This window comes from Mus caroli, unplaced genomic scaffold (assembly GCF_978045245.1).
Source record: "Mus caroli unplaced genomic scaffold, Mus_caroli_1 scaffold_9, whole genome shotgun sequence".
NCBI lineage: Eukaryota > Metazoa > Chordata > Mammalia > Rodentia > Muridae > Mus > Mus caroli.
Genome location: NW_028227264.1, coordinates 24,877,581 through 24,891,241, shown reverse-complemented (window position 1 = coordinate 24,891,241; position 13,661 = coordinate 24,877,581). Strand labels below are relative to the sequence as shown.

The 13,661-nt window shown below is 36.3% G+C and overlaps 1 protein-coding gene across 4 annotated transcripts in view; it reads left to right on the top strand.

Moving 5' to 3' along the window:
* The window catches only part of Lama2 (laminin subunit alpha 2), a 621,901-nt gene that overhangs the window by 257,464 nt on the left and 350,776 nt on the right, over positions 1-13,661 (top strand). For all 4 annotated transcript variants that reach the window (XM_085842707.1, XM_085842706.1, XM_085842705.1 and 1 more), the window contains exons 9-10: positions 2,318-2,417; positions 4,828-4,988. In XM_085842707.1, coding sequence (XP_085698833.1) covers positions 2,318-2,417; positions 4,828-4,988 — 261 coding nt within the window. The remainder of the gene's footprint in view (positions 1-2,317; positions 2,418-4,827; positions 4,989-13,661) is intronic.

The following is a 13,661-nucleotide window of genomic DNA, read 5'->3' as shown; positions in this document are numbered from 1 at the left end:
TTTGACTGCAATTACTTCCTTATTTCATAGGACATATTTAAACTTATAAGAAATTACCACTTGTTATCAAATTGTTAATGACATTTACACATTGCCCCAAAATATTTGATGATAATGAGTTCTTTGATTCCACTGCTGTTTATGCTTGACATTGTTTTTGAATCTTAGTCTTTGTAATGGTTTGAAAGTCTCTCATATATTTGGCTTTTATCTCACATGCCTGCTGGTCATTTGTGTCTCATCTATCTTGAAGCATATGTTCAAGTAAAGATATTTTCCTTTTCTGATTTATAAAATTTAATTTTTAATTTTTAGTCAACATTTTGACAAAATTTTTGTATTTAGCATGAAATAATGATTTAGACTTCCTACCAGTTCGTTGAAAATACATGATGTGGCCATAGGGAACCAATTTGTACAGACACATTCCCTGAGCACTAATCTCAGTACAATTGGCATCGAGTAATGCAGGTTCACTTATTTCATATGACATTTGAAAACAAGACTCTCTTTTCAGTAGATTCTTTAAATTTACATTATTTTAAAATTATTTTGTTTACTTTTTGAGATTATAATTATTATATCATTTCTCTCATCCTGGTATTTCCTCTAAATTCTCCCATATACCCTCTACCCACCCTTTCAGATTTTTTTAAATTTGTGGCCTCTTTTTTCATTATTTGGTATTATATACATGGGGGGTCTCTGTATAATGTTACTTGTATGTTTTCAGACTTGCCAAGTGAACACCAGTTGGTTACTCTTAGAATTTTACAATCAAAATTTCAAATAAAGATAATATTGCTTGGTATTTGCTTACAATATACATAAATAGGGAAAGAAGGAATATCATATTTAATTTGAGTCATTTTATGAACACATTATTTCCTTTCAGAATTTATTTGTAACGGTAATTTTGGAATAGAGACCTTGCATATCCTTAGTTAAGTCTAAATGGGCCTTTTGTTTGTGTGTGTGTGCGCGCATGCGCGCGTGTGTGTGCCTAAAATAATGATTTATGGTTAGGTAAAACCTTTTCCCCCAATTCTTTCATGCTATTATTAAGAAAAAATTATACTGAATCTATCATCTGCATTGATTGAAAATGCATTTGATTGTTCTAGCAATCTTAAGGCATTCTTTAGAACCACACTTAGACTCTTGTCTACAAATAATGCCAGGCTCACTTTTTACTTTGCAATATTTATGTTGATGTTAAATAGAAATGGTGAGAGCTGACATTTTTATTTTGTTCTCCCTTTAAATATGAACATAATAATTCACTATTGAGCGTGATGTGAGTTATGGGATTTTTATGGATGCCGTTTATCAGATTCAGCAACTTCTCTGCTCTTCCAGGTAGCTGAGCACTTTTATAATAAAAAAAAATGCTGAAGCATTTTGTCAAATGCTTTTCTGCATCTATTAAAATAAATATAAGTATTTCACTTCCTCTGCTAGTTTGGTCATTTGTATTCATTTGCAAGATAGAAAAACAATTTTTCACTTCTGTATCAAGTATGATTATTTTATAAAATAATATAATTTTCATACTTGGGGTGATTTTATTTAGTTAAGGATTTTGTCCTGCTGTATTGAGGATGTGGAATTTTAATTTTCTGTTTTTATAATTTTCTGTCATTCGTTTGTAGTAGGTTTTTCTAGCCTCAAACACAAGAGCTGGGAAATGCTCCTTTTTCTTAAGATTTTAAAAACAAAACAAAACAAAACATTTGTGTAGTATGGAAATCAAACCTGCTCCAAACATTAAGTACATTTAGACTAGAATTCCCAAGTGAGGTACCTGAGCTGGGATTCCTCCCTTTTCATGACTACTTAGAATGAAAGTTGATATTAATTAATATTTAAATTTAGATAAATGGCTAAACCATTTGTCTAAGGTTTTATATTTTTGTTTCTTGTGTGTATGGCAAGGCCTCATAATGTGGGTGTTATCAAATTGAAATCTCCTAGCCAGGGGAGAAAGATTGAGGAACTAGGAGGGGTCAGGGACCTCACAGAAAGACTAATAGAGTCAACTAACCTGAACCCTTGGAGGCTTCAAGAGACCAAACCACCAACCAAAGTGCACCCACGGGCTGGGTGTAGCCCCCTGCACGTAAGTATGAAATTTGTACCTACTTAGCAAAATTGGATTTTAGAAGTCCACCAATCCAGGTCAAAGATAAATACTTAAAATTTTATCAAAATGATTTGCAATATATTTTTAAAATCAATTTTCCTGAATTGTTTGCTTACTGGAAAATATTGGCATTTTTATTATGCTTGATTCAAACCATATCAAATTATTTTTCAGGTGTCACCAAATTATCCAAGACCATGCCAGCCATGTCACTGTGATTCAACTGGCTCCCTTAGTGAAGTCTGTGTCAAAGATGAGAAATACGCCCAGCGAGGTGAGGCACAGGGGAGAACTGTCGCTCTGATGAAAAGATCACCAAATGACAAACATCCCTTTTCTTGCAGAGAATTTTTCAGTAATTCCATTCATATAGTCAGAATTTTAACATCCAATGGTGGGCCCTATAGGACTCCATTTTTTTTTACCATAATAACTTATTTTATGCTGAATTGTATTGTTTGAAAAGCAAACAAAAATATCGATCTGTCTTGATGTATGTGTTTAGCAATGTGTCATTTTATTATAGGATAAATTCTTAGAAATTTGTCATTAAGTGCATTAATTGTAGAAATGTCACAGTGAGCTTCATACAAACCATGATGTCACCAGGCAACACAATCTTATTGGCTCACTGTCATCTATGTGATATTTCCTTGTTAAAATCGATATTATATGACAATTGTGTGTGCTATGTGTGGTAGAGGAATATAAGAAGAGAAGATATTTATGTATAAAGCACACATATTACATATACAATGTTTTGGATGCTGTTACTTAGACTGCTGTAATGTTACAGGTTCCAGTGTAAGCTGACAGCATTGTGAGATGTGTGGGCAGTAATGCGAGTGAATGGAAATTGCACTGTGGGTTCTAGGTGACACCACATGTGGGGGAAGGATCACAGATGGCAGTTCTATGAAGTGAAAACAAATACTTTGAAGATTAAAATTCATGATAAACTCTCAACATCAAAGAATCAAGTTTGGCAACATAATAAAATTAATATTTGGGATCTGCTTTCAGGCTAGTTGCCCTGGATGAGTAGCTATTGAAATGAGCAAAAGGAAAAGACTGTGTGAACTTTTGCCCTAATAACCTTAAATTTAAAGCCTGTTTTCATAATTTTTTTTCTTTTTTAAAATGACAAATAAATGCTAATATTGTTATGAATGATATTAAGCTCCACACTAAAATAAAAGTACATTGTTTAAAAAAAATCTATAGAAATAGAAAATTAGGAAATTACATGCATAATAAAATGGTAGTTTAGAAGCAATAATAATAAAATTTTATAAAGAGAAACAATTTAATACTGTCCTTTTCTTATTTCACTTTTTTCCTTTATTGGGTCCATAAGGGGAACTGGGTGTACTGATAATTTTGAGTTGCCATGTGGGAGGTGGGACTTGAACCAGGGTTCTCTGGAAGAGCAGCAAGTACTCTTAGCCATCTTCAACAATATAAACTCATAGCTCCAATTAGTATTTATGCAGCTATTTTTACTTTTCCTCACACTTTCCGGACATATACTCATGCTCTCTGTGTTTATTTCCAGCTATTTTCAAGACTCCTGTGCACATTACGCAAGCATATTCTTCACAGTAGTTGAATGTGTATTTGACTTATTCATGTTTCCTGTTCCTTTTTTTCCATGTTTTCATACACTGTATTGTTGCATTTCCTTATGCTTTGTCTTTGCTTGATGGAGTTCACAGTTTTTTAATGGGCATGGATGTTCTCTCTGCATGTGTATATGTACACCATATGAGTGTCTGGCAACAGAGAGCTGGTTGAATCCCCTGGAACAGGAGTTTTCGATGATTGGGAGCATCATATTGGTGCTTGGAACCAAGCCTGCTCCTCTGTAAGATGTGCAGGTGCTGTTAACTGCATAACTATCTCTGTAGCCACTTATTTTTAATATGTTTTACAGACACATAGAACTGCTGTGTTTGCACAACCACTGACATTTTTATTAAGCTCCTAAAGACCCTTTAGTTACAGCTTTAATGGCATATACAAGAAAAGAAGGTCATTTAAACCAACATGAGAGAGGTTCATGTGAACTCACAGAGACTGAAACAGAATGCACAGGACCTGCACCAGGTCCTCTTTGTGTATATTATAACTTCCAATGTAGTGTTTTTATATAACTCCTGGGTAAACAAGCTAGTGAATCTCTAATTCTTGTTCCTTCTCTTGGGTCTCTTTTCCTTCTATTGGTTTATCTCTTCCATCTTTGATGTGATAGTTTTCATTTTATCTTTAAAACATGGCAATCCTCATGTTTAGAAGTAGCTGACTAACATATAGTGTACTCCATAGTTTTTGTGTATACTTTTATTTGGTTGTAGTTTGGTGTGTGTGTGTGTTCTTTTATTTATTTTGGTGTTGTATTCTGTTTTTCTAACCTTTGCTGTTGTGTTAGGTTTTTATTTTTGAGAAAGAATTTAAAGTTGAATTAGTAGGGATCAGGGAGAATATGGAAAGACTTAGGGGTGGGGAAGAAAATGAATAAAATATATTTAAATTTAGAATTGCTTTAGATTTATAAATAATAGAAAAAATTTTAAAAATGTAAATTTGTGATCAGAATCCAATTTAACAGTTACTGTAACTAAAACCTGAGGAATTAAATCTATTTTCCTTTGAATGTGTTGATATAAAATGCTTTTTCCCCTTAGGGTTGAAACCTGGATCCTGTCACTGCAAAACTGGCTTTGGAGGCATGAACTGTGATCGCTGTGTCAGGGGTTACCGTGGTTACCCAGACTGCCAACCCTGCAACTGTAGTGGCTTGGGGAGCACAAATGAGGACCCTTGCCTTGGGCCCTGTAGCTGTAAGGTACGTTGGCTAATTTGATTATGTTCCACTGTTGAGACATAGGGCAGCTTCTCTGTTATGTCTGCTGTTACTCGGCATTTGTAAAGCTTTTTCCTGTGCATATGACTATCTGTTGTATGACTACTACTTTATGTGTCATTAAATGCTGAGCAGGCTCACTGCCATATCTGCTATTAGTGATCTATGTCATTTTATTAAAAAAAATCATTTTTCTCCCATTGTACAAAAATGTATGTATGTATGTATGAATCACTTGAAAAGGTAGTTGTTTCAAATTATAACTATATACCTTTGTATTTGTTTCCTAGAAGAATCCTGTTGTGGATTTAATTTTGGATTATAAAAAATAATTCCATAAAATCTGAGTAGAGATAAGTCTTCAAAATTTTCACCATATTTAAATCTTCTGTCTCCTTATCAAAGTGAGAAAAGGCCTAGTGGAATTGGGTAAAGATTTGAGATGTTCTCCCATGAGTACTTTCAGGAAGGCAATTTTATTTCTTGTACAGCATCAGCTAATAGCTCATCATGTTGACACTAAGGGGCATATTACACCTGCAGCCTCCACGCACATAGGAAGCAGACGCATGCACAAGTCCAGAATGGTAGCACTGATTTGCTTCAGCTACAGAAGTCTGTTCATGGTGTTTTGATAGTAACTGTGTTTTCTGAGTGAATGAGCAATCTTTTTCAAATAGTCGCATGCACATTATTATGAACATGAAAGACAGTTGAATTAAAACTTTTCTTTGCTAATTTATTACACTTATTTAGGTACATATGGTAATAGTTGGCACACATATATTTTGGTGTATGCAAATATTGTAGCATAGTAAAATATTTTTAATATTAAGTATGTACTAGGAAAAACATTCCTAAAATGCTATATAGTATATTATTCGTATATTTTATGTATACTTACGTACATACTTATAATAATAACTATGTAAATCAATTGTTTATGTAGTATACATGTATTATATTAGAGACTATTTAAGCACCGATATTGGTCTTTTGAAATTGGATCACTTTTTGCCTATATAGTGACTAAAAAGCCATTATGAAAGCTCTCATGTGTTGAAATATAATAAACTTTCTAGATTTAGTGCATTGCATTCCAGTAGTATCTGAAATGAAAAATTGTTTTCTAAGAGCAGTACTGAACTCCTGTTACTGAGTGATGGCTTGGTTCAGGACCACACCCCTGCACTGAATCCTGCAGAGGACACCCTACAGCCTCCAGTTCTTCTCCTCTAATAAACACTGGGGAAAACATTGTGCATGCTTCCTTGCCTTCCCAGAATGCTGCAGCCATCTCTCATTTTGTCATTTTCTTCAGTGCAGGACAGGTAAGGCTAAGCTGAAAGTGGGAGAGGAACTTTGCAAGTTTGTAGAATATAGAACTCAAGCAGGGGAAAAGAGTCACTTTTAGATATACACCTTCTAAAAAAGTCTGGGCGTCTACTCTGTTTAAGGAATGAATAATAGAAGAGTTAGGCAAGCCTCATCTCATTCAGCTTCTTTTGGAGGCAGTGCCCCAAAGGCTAGAGCAGGAGAGCTATGGAGATTAGCTATGCTCACAGGGACAGCTCTGCAAACTTGTCAAGTCTTCTAAAGAGTGGTTCTAACCTTGAAGAGAAAAATGCCTCCATGAAGATACTTGAAACCCTAAACACACAATTAAAATACTCCAACAACCCATAATTAAGAAATTGTAAAAGTGACTTAAAATTAACTAAATGACATCATTAAAAGCAATGTCTTTGAACAGTGTGGTATTTTAAATATAAAAAAAAATCAGCTCTTAAGAAGTCATATGATGAAATTTTGCAAAAAGCTAGGTGAAGAAGATGTCAACAAACCCTTAATATACAAAAAATATACACACATAGTGATTGAGCTAGTTATATCACAAAACTATGTCACAACATAATTATGTCATGGTGTCTTATAATGAACTATGTCACAATGTACAGGCAACACCACTGTGATGAATTGCCCATCATTTCTTGTCTACAAGAATGATAAATTGCTAAGTATTTTAAACAGCCATGCATATAATTTACTGAAAAGAACACCTAGTAGTGCAGAAAGGAATAAAATATTTTCTTCTTTTTTCAAAGTATGATTTGAAACAATTGTGCATTGTTTACAAGTATGCATTGTAAAATACATAATAATAATTTACATACATATTTCTTATATTTTTCCATAAGAATTTTTCTTAACTGTCCTTTTAAAATGCTTTTTAATTTTCAAACTTTTAAATTACATCTATTGGTTTATTGTGTGTATGTATATATATATATATATATATATATATATATATACATACACACACACACACACACACACTTTCACAGCACTTCTGTAAACATCAAGAAGAACCTGTAGGAGATTGTTCTTTCAGTATTCCTTGTGAAGCATGAGAATTGAACTTTGGTTGTCAGTTCGGCAAGCAGCACCTTATGTGATGAGTTGTCTGGCTGGCCTGGCTCTCTTTTCGTGGTCTTCTTGAGTAAGAGCTATCCATTGGGTATGAAAACAATTTAAAGAACTTCGTTAGGGAAACTGGGGCCTATTTTTTTTCTTTTGTGAATTGTAAGTGACTAAGATTCTAAATGCTGTTCTGAACTTACTGAGATAGTAAAAACGTTTCCAGCTTCTATTATTTCAGACATATAAATTGGATGGATAAAGACAGCTAGTATACTTAAAAACATTTAGATTCAAGAAATATATGGGAGTTACTAGGTTTCAGACCAAAGCCAAAATTTGTTAGACCTAAGCTCAAGTCAATTTGAGTAACAAGATTTGTGAAGTATAGGTAGAAGGTGAATCTTGGTTTTAACATGAAGTTCATTATTTGGGAGGTTAATACTCTTGAACTGGCTCACATAGATAAACTGGCATTGAACTGCTGAACTGATTATTTCAGAGAATGGAAAATGTTTTCCAAATGTGGGGAGGAGAATAGAGCTCTCCTAAATTTGTAGATGCAGCTAAATAGCTTTCTGATCTCTCTGGAGTTTTAGAAGAAGAGACATTAATGGCTAATGAGCAATCAAATCCTGGAACCTGTGTGTTATGGGAGAGTAGGATTCTTCCATTATAACATGCAAAAATAAAACATTTCAAACACTAATATTCTAGTATGTACCTTCTGAAAGAGACAGACAGACAGACCGAAAGGAAGACAGACACAGAGAGACTGAAAGGCAGAAAGACAGAGACAGAAAGACACACGGAGAGATTGATTCTCTATCAATTGTTATTGGGCTAATTAGCATCACTAACATCCTGGAGATTGCTGTACCCTGTCCTCTAGATATTTCACATCTAAAGATTTATCCTAAATAAGTTAGCAATTCATGTAGGGAAGGAAACAGGGGTTAGGATCAAGAGTGTGGAGGGGCAGGGATGGGAAAGGGAGTAGAAGTCACTAGGGGGAGCAACTCTAGGGCAGGGGAGCCTCTCAGGAGTCTTTGACACTGGTTGGGATTCCTCAAAGTGGGGGATACAGTGCTTGAAGAGGCCACTTCCTAAAACCAGGTGAACTTCCTGTAGAGGGAGGGGGGGCTCTATCCACAAAACTTTCCATCCAAAATTTGTCCTCTCTATGAGAACTACAGGGATAAAGTTGGAGCAGAGACTGAGGGAATGGTAAAGCAATGACTGTACTAACTCTAGAGCTATCCCATAGGAAATATCCAACCCCTGACACTATTAGCCTAGCATTACTGTCTTCTGAGAGGCTCTTTTCAGCAGTTTATGGGCAGAGATACAAAGACACACCACCAAACAAAGATGATCTTGGGCAGTCTCGTGGAAGAGTAGGGAGAAGAAAGGAGGGAGTTGGAATTGGAAAGGACTCCTCAAATAGACCTACAGAATAAACTATCCTGTGCCCATGGGGGCTCACAGAGACAGAACCACCAACTAGAGAGTATGCACTGGTTGGACATAGGGCCCCTACTCATTTGTAGCTGAACCTTCACCAATGACCTTTCACAGTGCCAAGCCTCAGCTGCTCTTCATAATTCCCACTTCATACCTTCAAAACAAGTGCCACCTGGGTGATTCTTACACATTGCCAAGTCTGGCTACAGCATGAGGTACAATCTTGTCTATATCTGAAACACGGCTTCTTTGTGCTCTCAGAAAACACTTCCCAGATTTCTCTCCCATGATGCTTGTCTCGTCTCAATCATAGTTAGTTTCTTAGTTCCATAAGTCAGCATCAACTATCTCAGTAGTCCCTTCTATTTTTGACTCTAAAGCCAGAGCTATATGGCAAAGTTCTGCTGCTTTCTGGGGTTGGAACATGTCCTGCTCCTTATTCTATTTACTAGCTTTCTGTTTTCCAACTCCCTCACTGCCTAAGCTTGGCTGTCCTGGAACTTGCTCTGTAGATTGACCTTGAACTAAGAGATCTGCATGGCTCTGTCTCCTGAATGCTGGGATTAAAGGCCTGTACCACCACACCTGGACTTAAGCTTTTCTTCACCTAGAACTTGCTCTGTCCCAGGCTGGCTTTGAACTTTGTCTTCTGGAATTAAAAGTGTGTACCATACTGCCTGGGCCTCAGCTTTTCATGGCTACTCTTCCTCAAGATACAGATCAAAAGTCTGTGTCTTCCAGCCTCAAGAACTGCATCACAAGTATGCCCTCCATTTCTGGACTGTAATTCATTCCAGATTAAAACTATTCTTTGTTCAGCTACAAACACAAACAGTAAGCTAAGGTGGGTGTGATCTTGCCCTGGGATCACCACTTCCTTAATCTATCTTCTTGAAGACAGAATTCATTTCCACTTCCTGATGCTTCTTCATTACTTGAGACATACATATTATATTTTTTCCTTTCTAAGCTTGCTACGCTTGTTCAGAAAGCTCTCTGTGAGACTTAACCAGAGAACAAAGTCTCTGTTGGGCTCTTGTGAAACTTTCTTTGTCAATGCAATTAATATAAATCTCTCTACCTTACTTTTAGGTAGAATCTACAGACAAGGGCAAAATATCACAAAACAGTCTCTCAGCCACATATTAATTTTTTTCCTCTGAAACCTCTAGAATGAGGCTTCCACAGTTCAAATCACTCTAAGCGACAAAGTCTTCCATGTTCCTACTAGGATGTCCCAGTAATCCCCTCTTAAAGCATTCCACTGATTCCCAAATCCAAAGTCCTTAAATCTACTTTCTTCTAAACAAAACCAGATCAGATCTACTCCTAGTGCCAACTTCTATCTTATTTAGGGTTTTGTTGCTGTGAACAGACATTATGACCTAGGCAACTCTTATAAAGACATTTATTTGGAGCTGGCTTGTAGGATCCAATGTTCAGTACATTATAATCAAAGTGGGCAAATAGTGACATCTAGGCAGACATGGGGCTGGAGAAACTGAGAGTTCCACCTCTTGTCCTAAAAGCAGCTAGGGGAAGACTGGCCTCCAGCCAGCTAGAATGAGGATCTTAAAGATCACTCAACACAGTGACAGACTTCCTGTCACAAGGACACACCTACTCAAACAAAGCCATACCTCCAAACACTGCCACTCCCTGGGCCAAGCATATTCAAACCACCATAATGTTCATAAGGGAAATTGGTCTCAAATTCTTTTGTTGTTGTTGTTGTTGTTGTTGAGTCTTTGTGTAGTTTAGGTATCTGAGTGGCTGTCAAGTCTGACCTTAGTAGGGGTGGAATGACAGGGTTCGCATCCCTGGAACAAGGCCAACAGGGCATGAACCTTCAGAACTGTTGATGGCTGCTGTGGGCATAAGGCTTGTTTGTATAATTATGTACATATTTCCATGTTCTGCCTTTGAGGAATGTCCTTTCTGTTAAGGTTAATGACTCCAGGATAATTAGAAACAGCAGGAGTCCAGAAGTCAAGGGTGTGTGCATGTCTTTAGGAAAATGGTAAATGCTAGGAACTTTAGGATAGCCTGTGGTAAAGGCTGTGGTAAAGAACTCTAAAGACATGAGTTCAAAAATATAATTTTTCAACTATGCAAAAATATAAAGATACAATATGAGTTGTCTAAGGAGCTTCACAGATCTAGAGAAACAGTTGCAGCTACACTATGAGCCAGCTTGTCACAAAAATACAAAGACATGCAGATACAAATTCAGGAAGATTCCCGAGTTCCAGGTCAGCCTGAGACAAAGCAAATTTAGATGCAAGAATGATCAGCATGGTAATTCTACAGCACAGTCTCACCCAGCTATCTTCCTATCTGTGCTTATGCTGGCTGTCTCTTCCTAAGAGTCAAGGAGCTGAGGCAAGAGATGCTGATTCATAGAACAATCAGACTGGAGCTTGGAATAAATGACTCAATTGATCTGTAAAATAAAAGACTGGGCTTAATAATGGGCAAGGGATGAGCTATCCAGAGAATTTTTTAGAATAGCAAGAGGGAATTTCTTAGAGAACTGTCTGTAGCAAAGAATAGCAAGAAAAAGCTGTCTAGAGAGAAAACTATCTAGAGATCTCCAGAGAAAGCAGAATACAGAGAGAAAGCCACCTGGAAAACCATCTCAAGTAGAACATAGGGCACCAGCTCAGAACCATGATTTAACTTCCAGTTGTTTATTTTCACCATTGCCAGATACCCCTTCTCTTAGAATCCCTCTCTAAGTTGAGGCTGGTTCTTAGCAGGTGACTATGGCCTCATTGAATGAATGTGGCAGTGTTCCTTCTGTTTCTACTTTGTGGAATAGATTGAGGAATACTGGTATTAATATGGCAGAATTCTGAGCTAAAACCATCTGGCCCTGGTATGTCTATCTGTCTGTCTGTCTGTCTGTCGGTTGGTTGGTTGGAAGATTTTGATGACTGCATCTACTTCCTCAGGAGTCATAGGACTATTTATATTGTTACCTGATCTTGATTTAACTTTGGTAAGTGGATTCTATCAAGAAATCATCCATTTCATTTAGACAATTTTATGTAATATAGTCTTTTGAAGTAAGACTCAATGATTTTTTCAGTTTCCTCAGTGTCTGTTGTAAAATCCCCCTTTTTATTTCTGACTTTGTTAGTTTGGATACAGTATCTCTGCCTTTCAGTTAGTTTGGCTAAGGGTTTGTCTATTTTGTTGATTTTCTCAGAGTCAGCTTTTGGTTCTGTTTATTCTTTGTATTGTTCCCTTTGTTTCAAGTTTATTAATTTCTGCCTTGAGTTTGAACTCCTCTTGGGCACGTATGCTTCTTTTTATTCTAGAACTTTCAAGTGTGCTTTTAAATTGCTTGTAGAGATCTCTCCAATTCTTTTATGAAGGCACTTAGCACTATGAACGTTTCTCTTAGCACTGCTTTCATTGTGTCCCCATAATTTTGGGTGTGTTGTGCCTTTATTTTCATTGAATTTGAGGATTTATTTATTTATTTATTCCCTGACTCAGTGGTTCTTGAATGAAGAGGGGTTCAGTTTCCATGAGTTTGTAGGCTCTCTTATTTCTGTTGTTGTTGAAGTCCAGCTTTAATCCACGGCAGTCTGGTAAGATAAAAGGACTTATTTCGATTTTCTCATATCTGTTGAGGCGTGATTTGTGGTCATTGTTTTAGAAGGTCCTATGAGGTGTTAAGAAAGGGTATATTCTTTTGTGTTTGGGTGAAATGTTCTGTAGATCTCTGTTAGGTCCATTAGATGTATAACTTGGTTAATTTCATTATTTCTCTGTTTAGTTTCTGTTTTGATATCCAGTATGTTGTTGAAGTTGGAGTATTAAAGTCTCCCACGTTTAATGTGTGGGATTCTAGGTGTGCTTTAAACTTGAGTAATGTTCTTTTACTAATATGGTTACCCTTGCATTTGGGGCATATATGTTCAGAATTGAGACATCATCCCAGTGGATTCTTCCTTTGAGGAGAATAAAATGGCATTCCCATTTATTTTGATTAATTTTAGTTAAAATTCTATTTTATTACATATTAGAATTGCTACTCCAGCTTGCTTCTTGGGTCCATTTGTTTGGGAAATATTTTTGAGCCCTTTACTCTGAGGTAATGTGTATTTTTATTACTGAGGTGTGTTTCTTGTATGCAGCAGAATGATCAATCTTGTTTTCACATCCATTCTGTTAGCCTGAGTATTTTTATTGGGGACTTGAGTCCATTAATGTTTATAAATTTTTTTATTAGGTATTTTCTTCATTTATATTTCCAGTGCTATCCCAAAAGTCGCCCATACCCTCCTCCCCCATTCCCCTACCCACCCACTCCCACTTCTTGGCCCTGGCATTCCCCTAAATTTTAATGACTAATGATTGCTAATTCATGCTATTTTGTTATTGTTGTGTGTGTGTGTGTTGGTGTGTGTTTGTGTTTCCTTTCCTTTGGTTTTGCAGGTGTGGGGTTATTTGTTTCCTGTGTTTTCTTGTTTTCTTTGGGGTAGCTAAGTTCCTTTCCTTGGAGCTTTTTGTTTGTTTGGTTTTGGTTTTGTTTTGTTTTGTTCTGTTGTTTTGCTGTTTTTTGATTTTTTTTTCATGGAATATCTTGCTTTCTCCATTTATGGTGATTAAGAGTCTTGTTGGGTACAATACCTGGGCTGACATATGTGGTCTCTCAGAAACCATAAGACATCTTCCCAAGCCCTCTGTTGAGAAGTCTGGTATCATTCAGACAGTTCTGCTTTTATGTGTTACTTGGCCTTTCTCCCTTAAGGCTTTTAG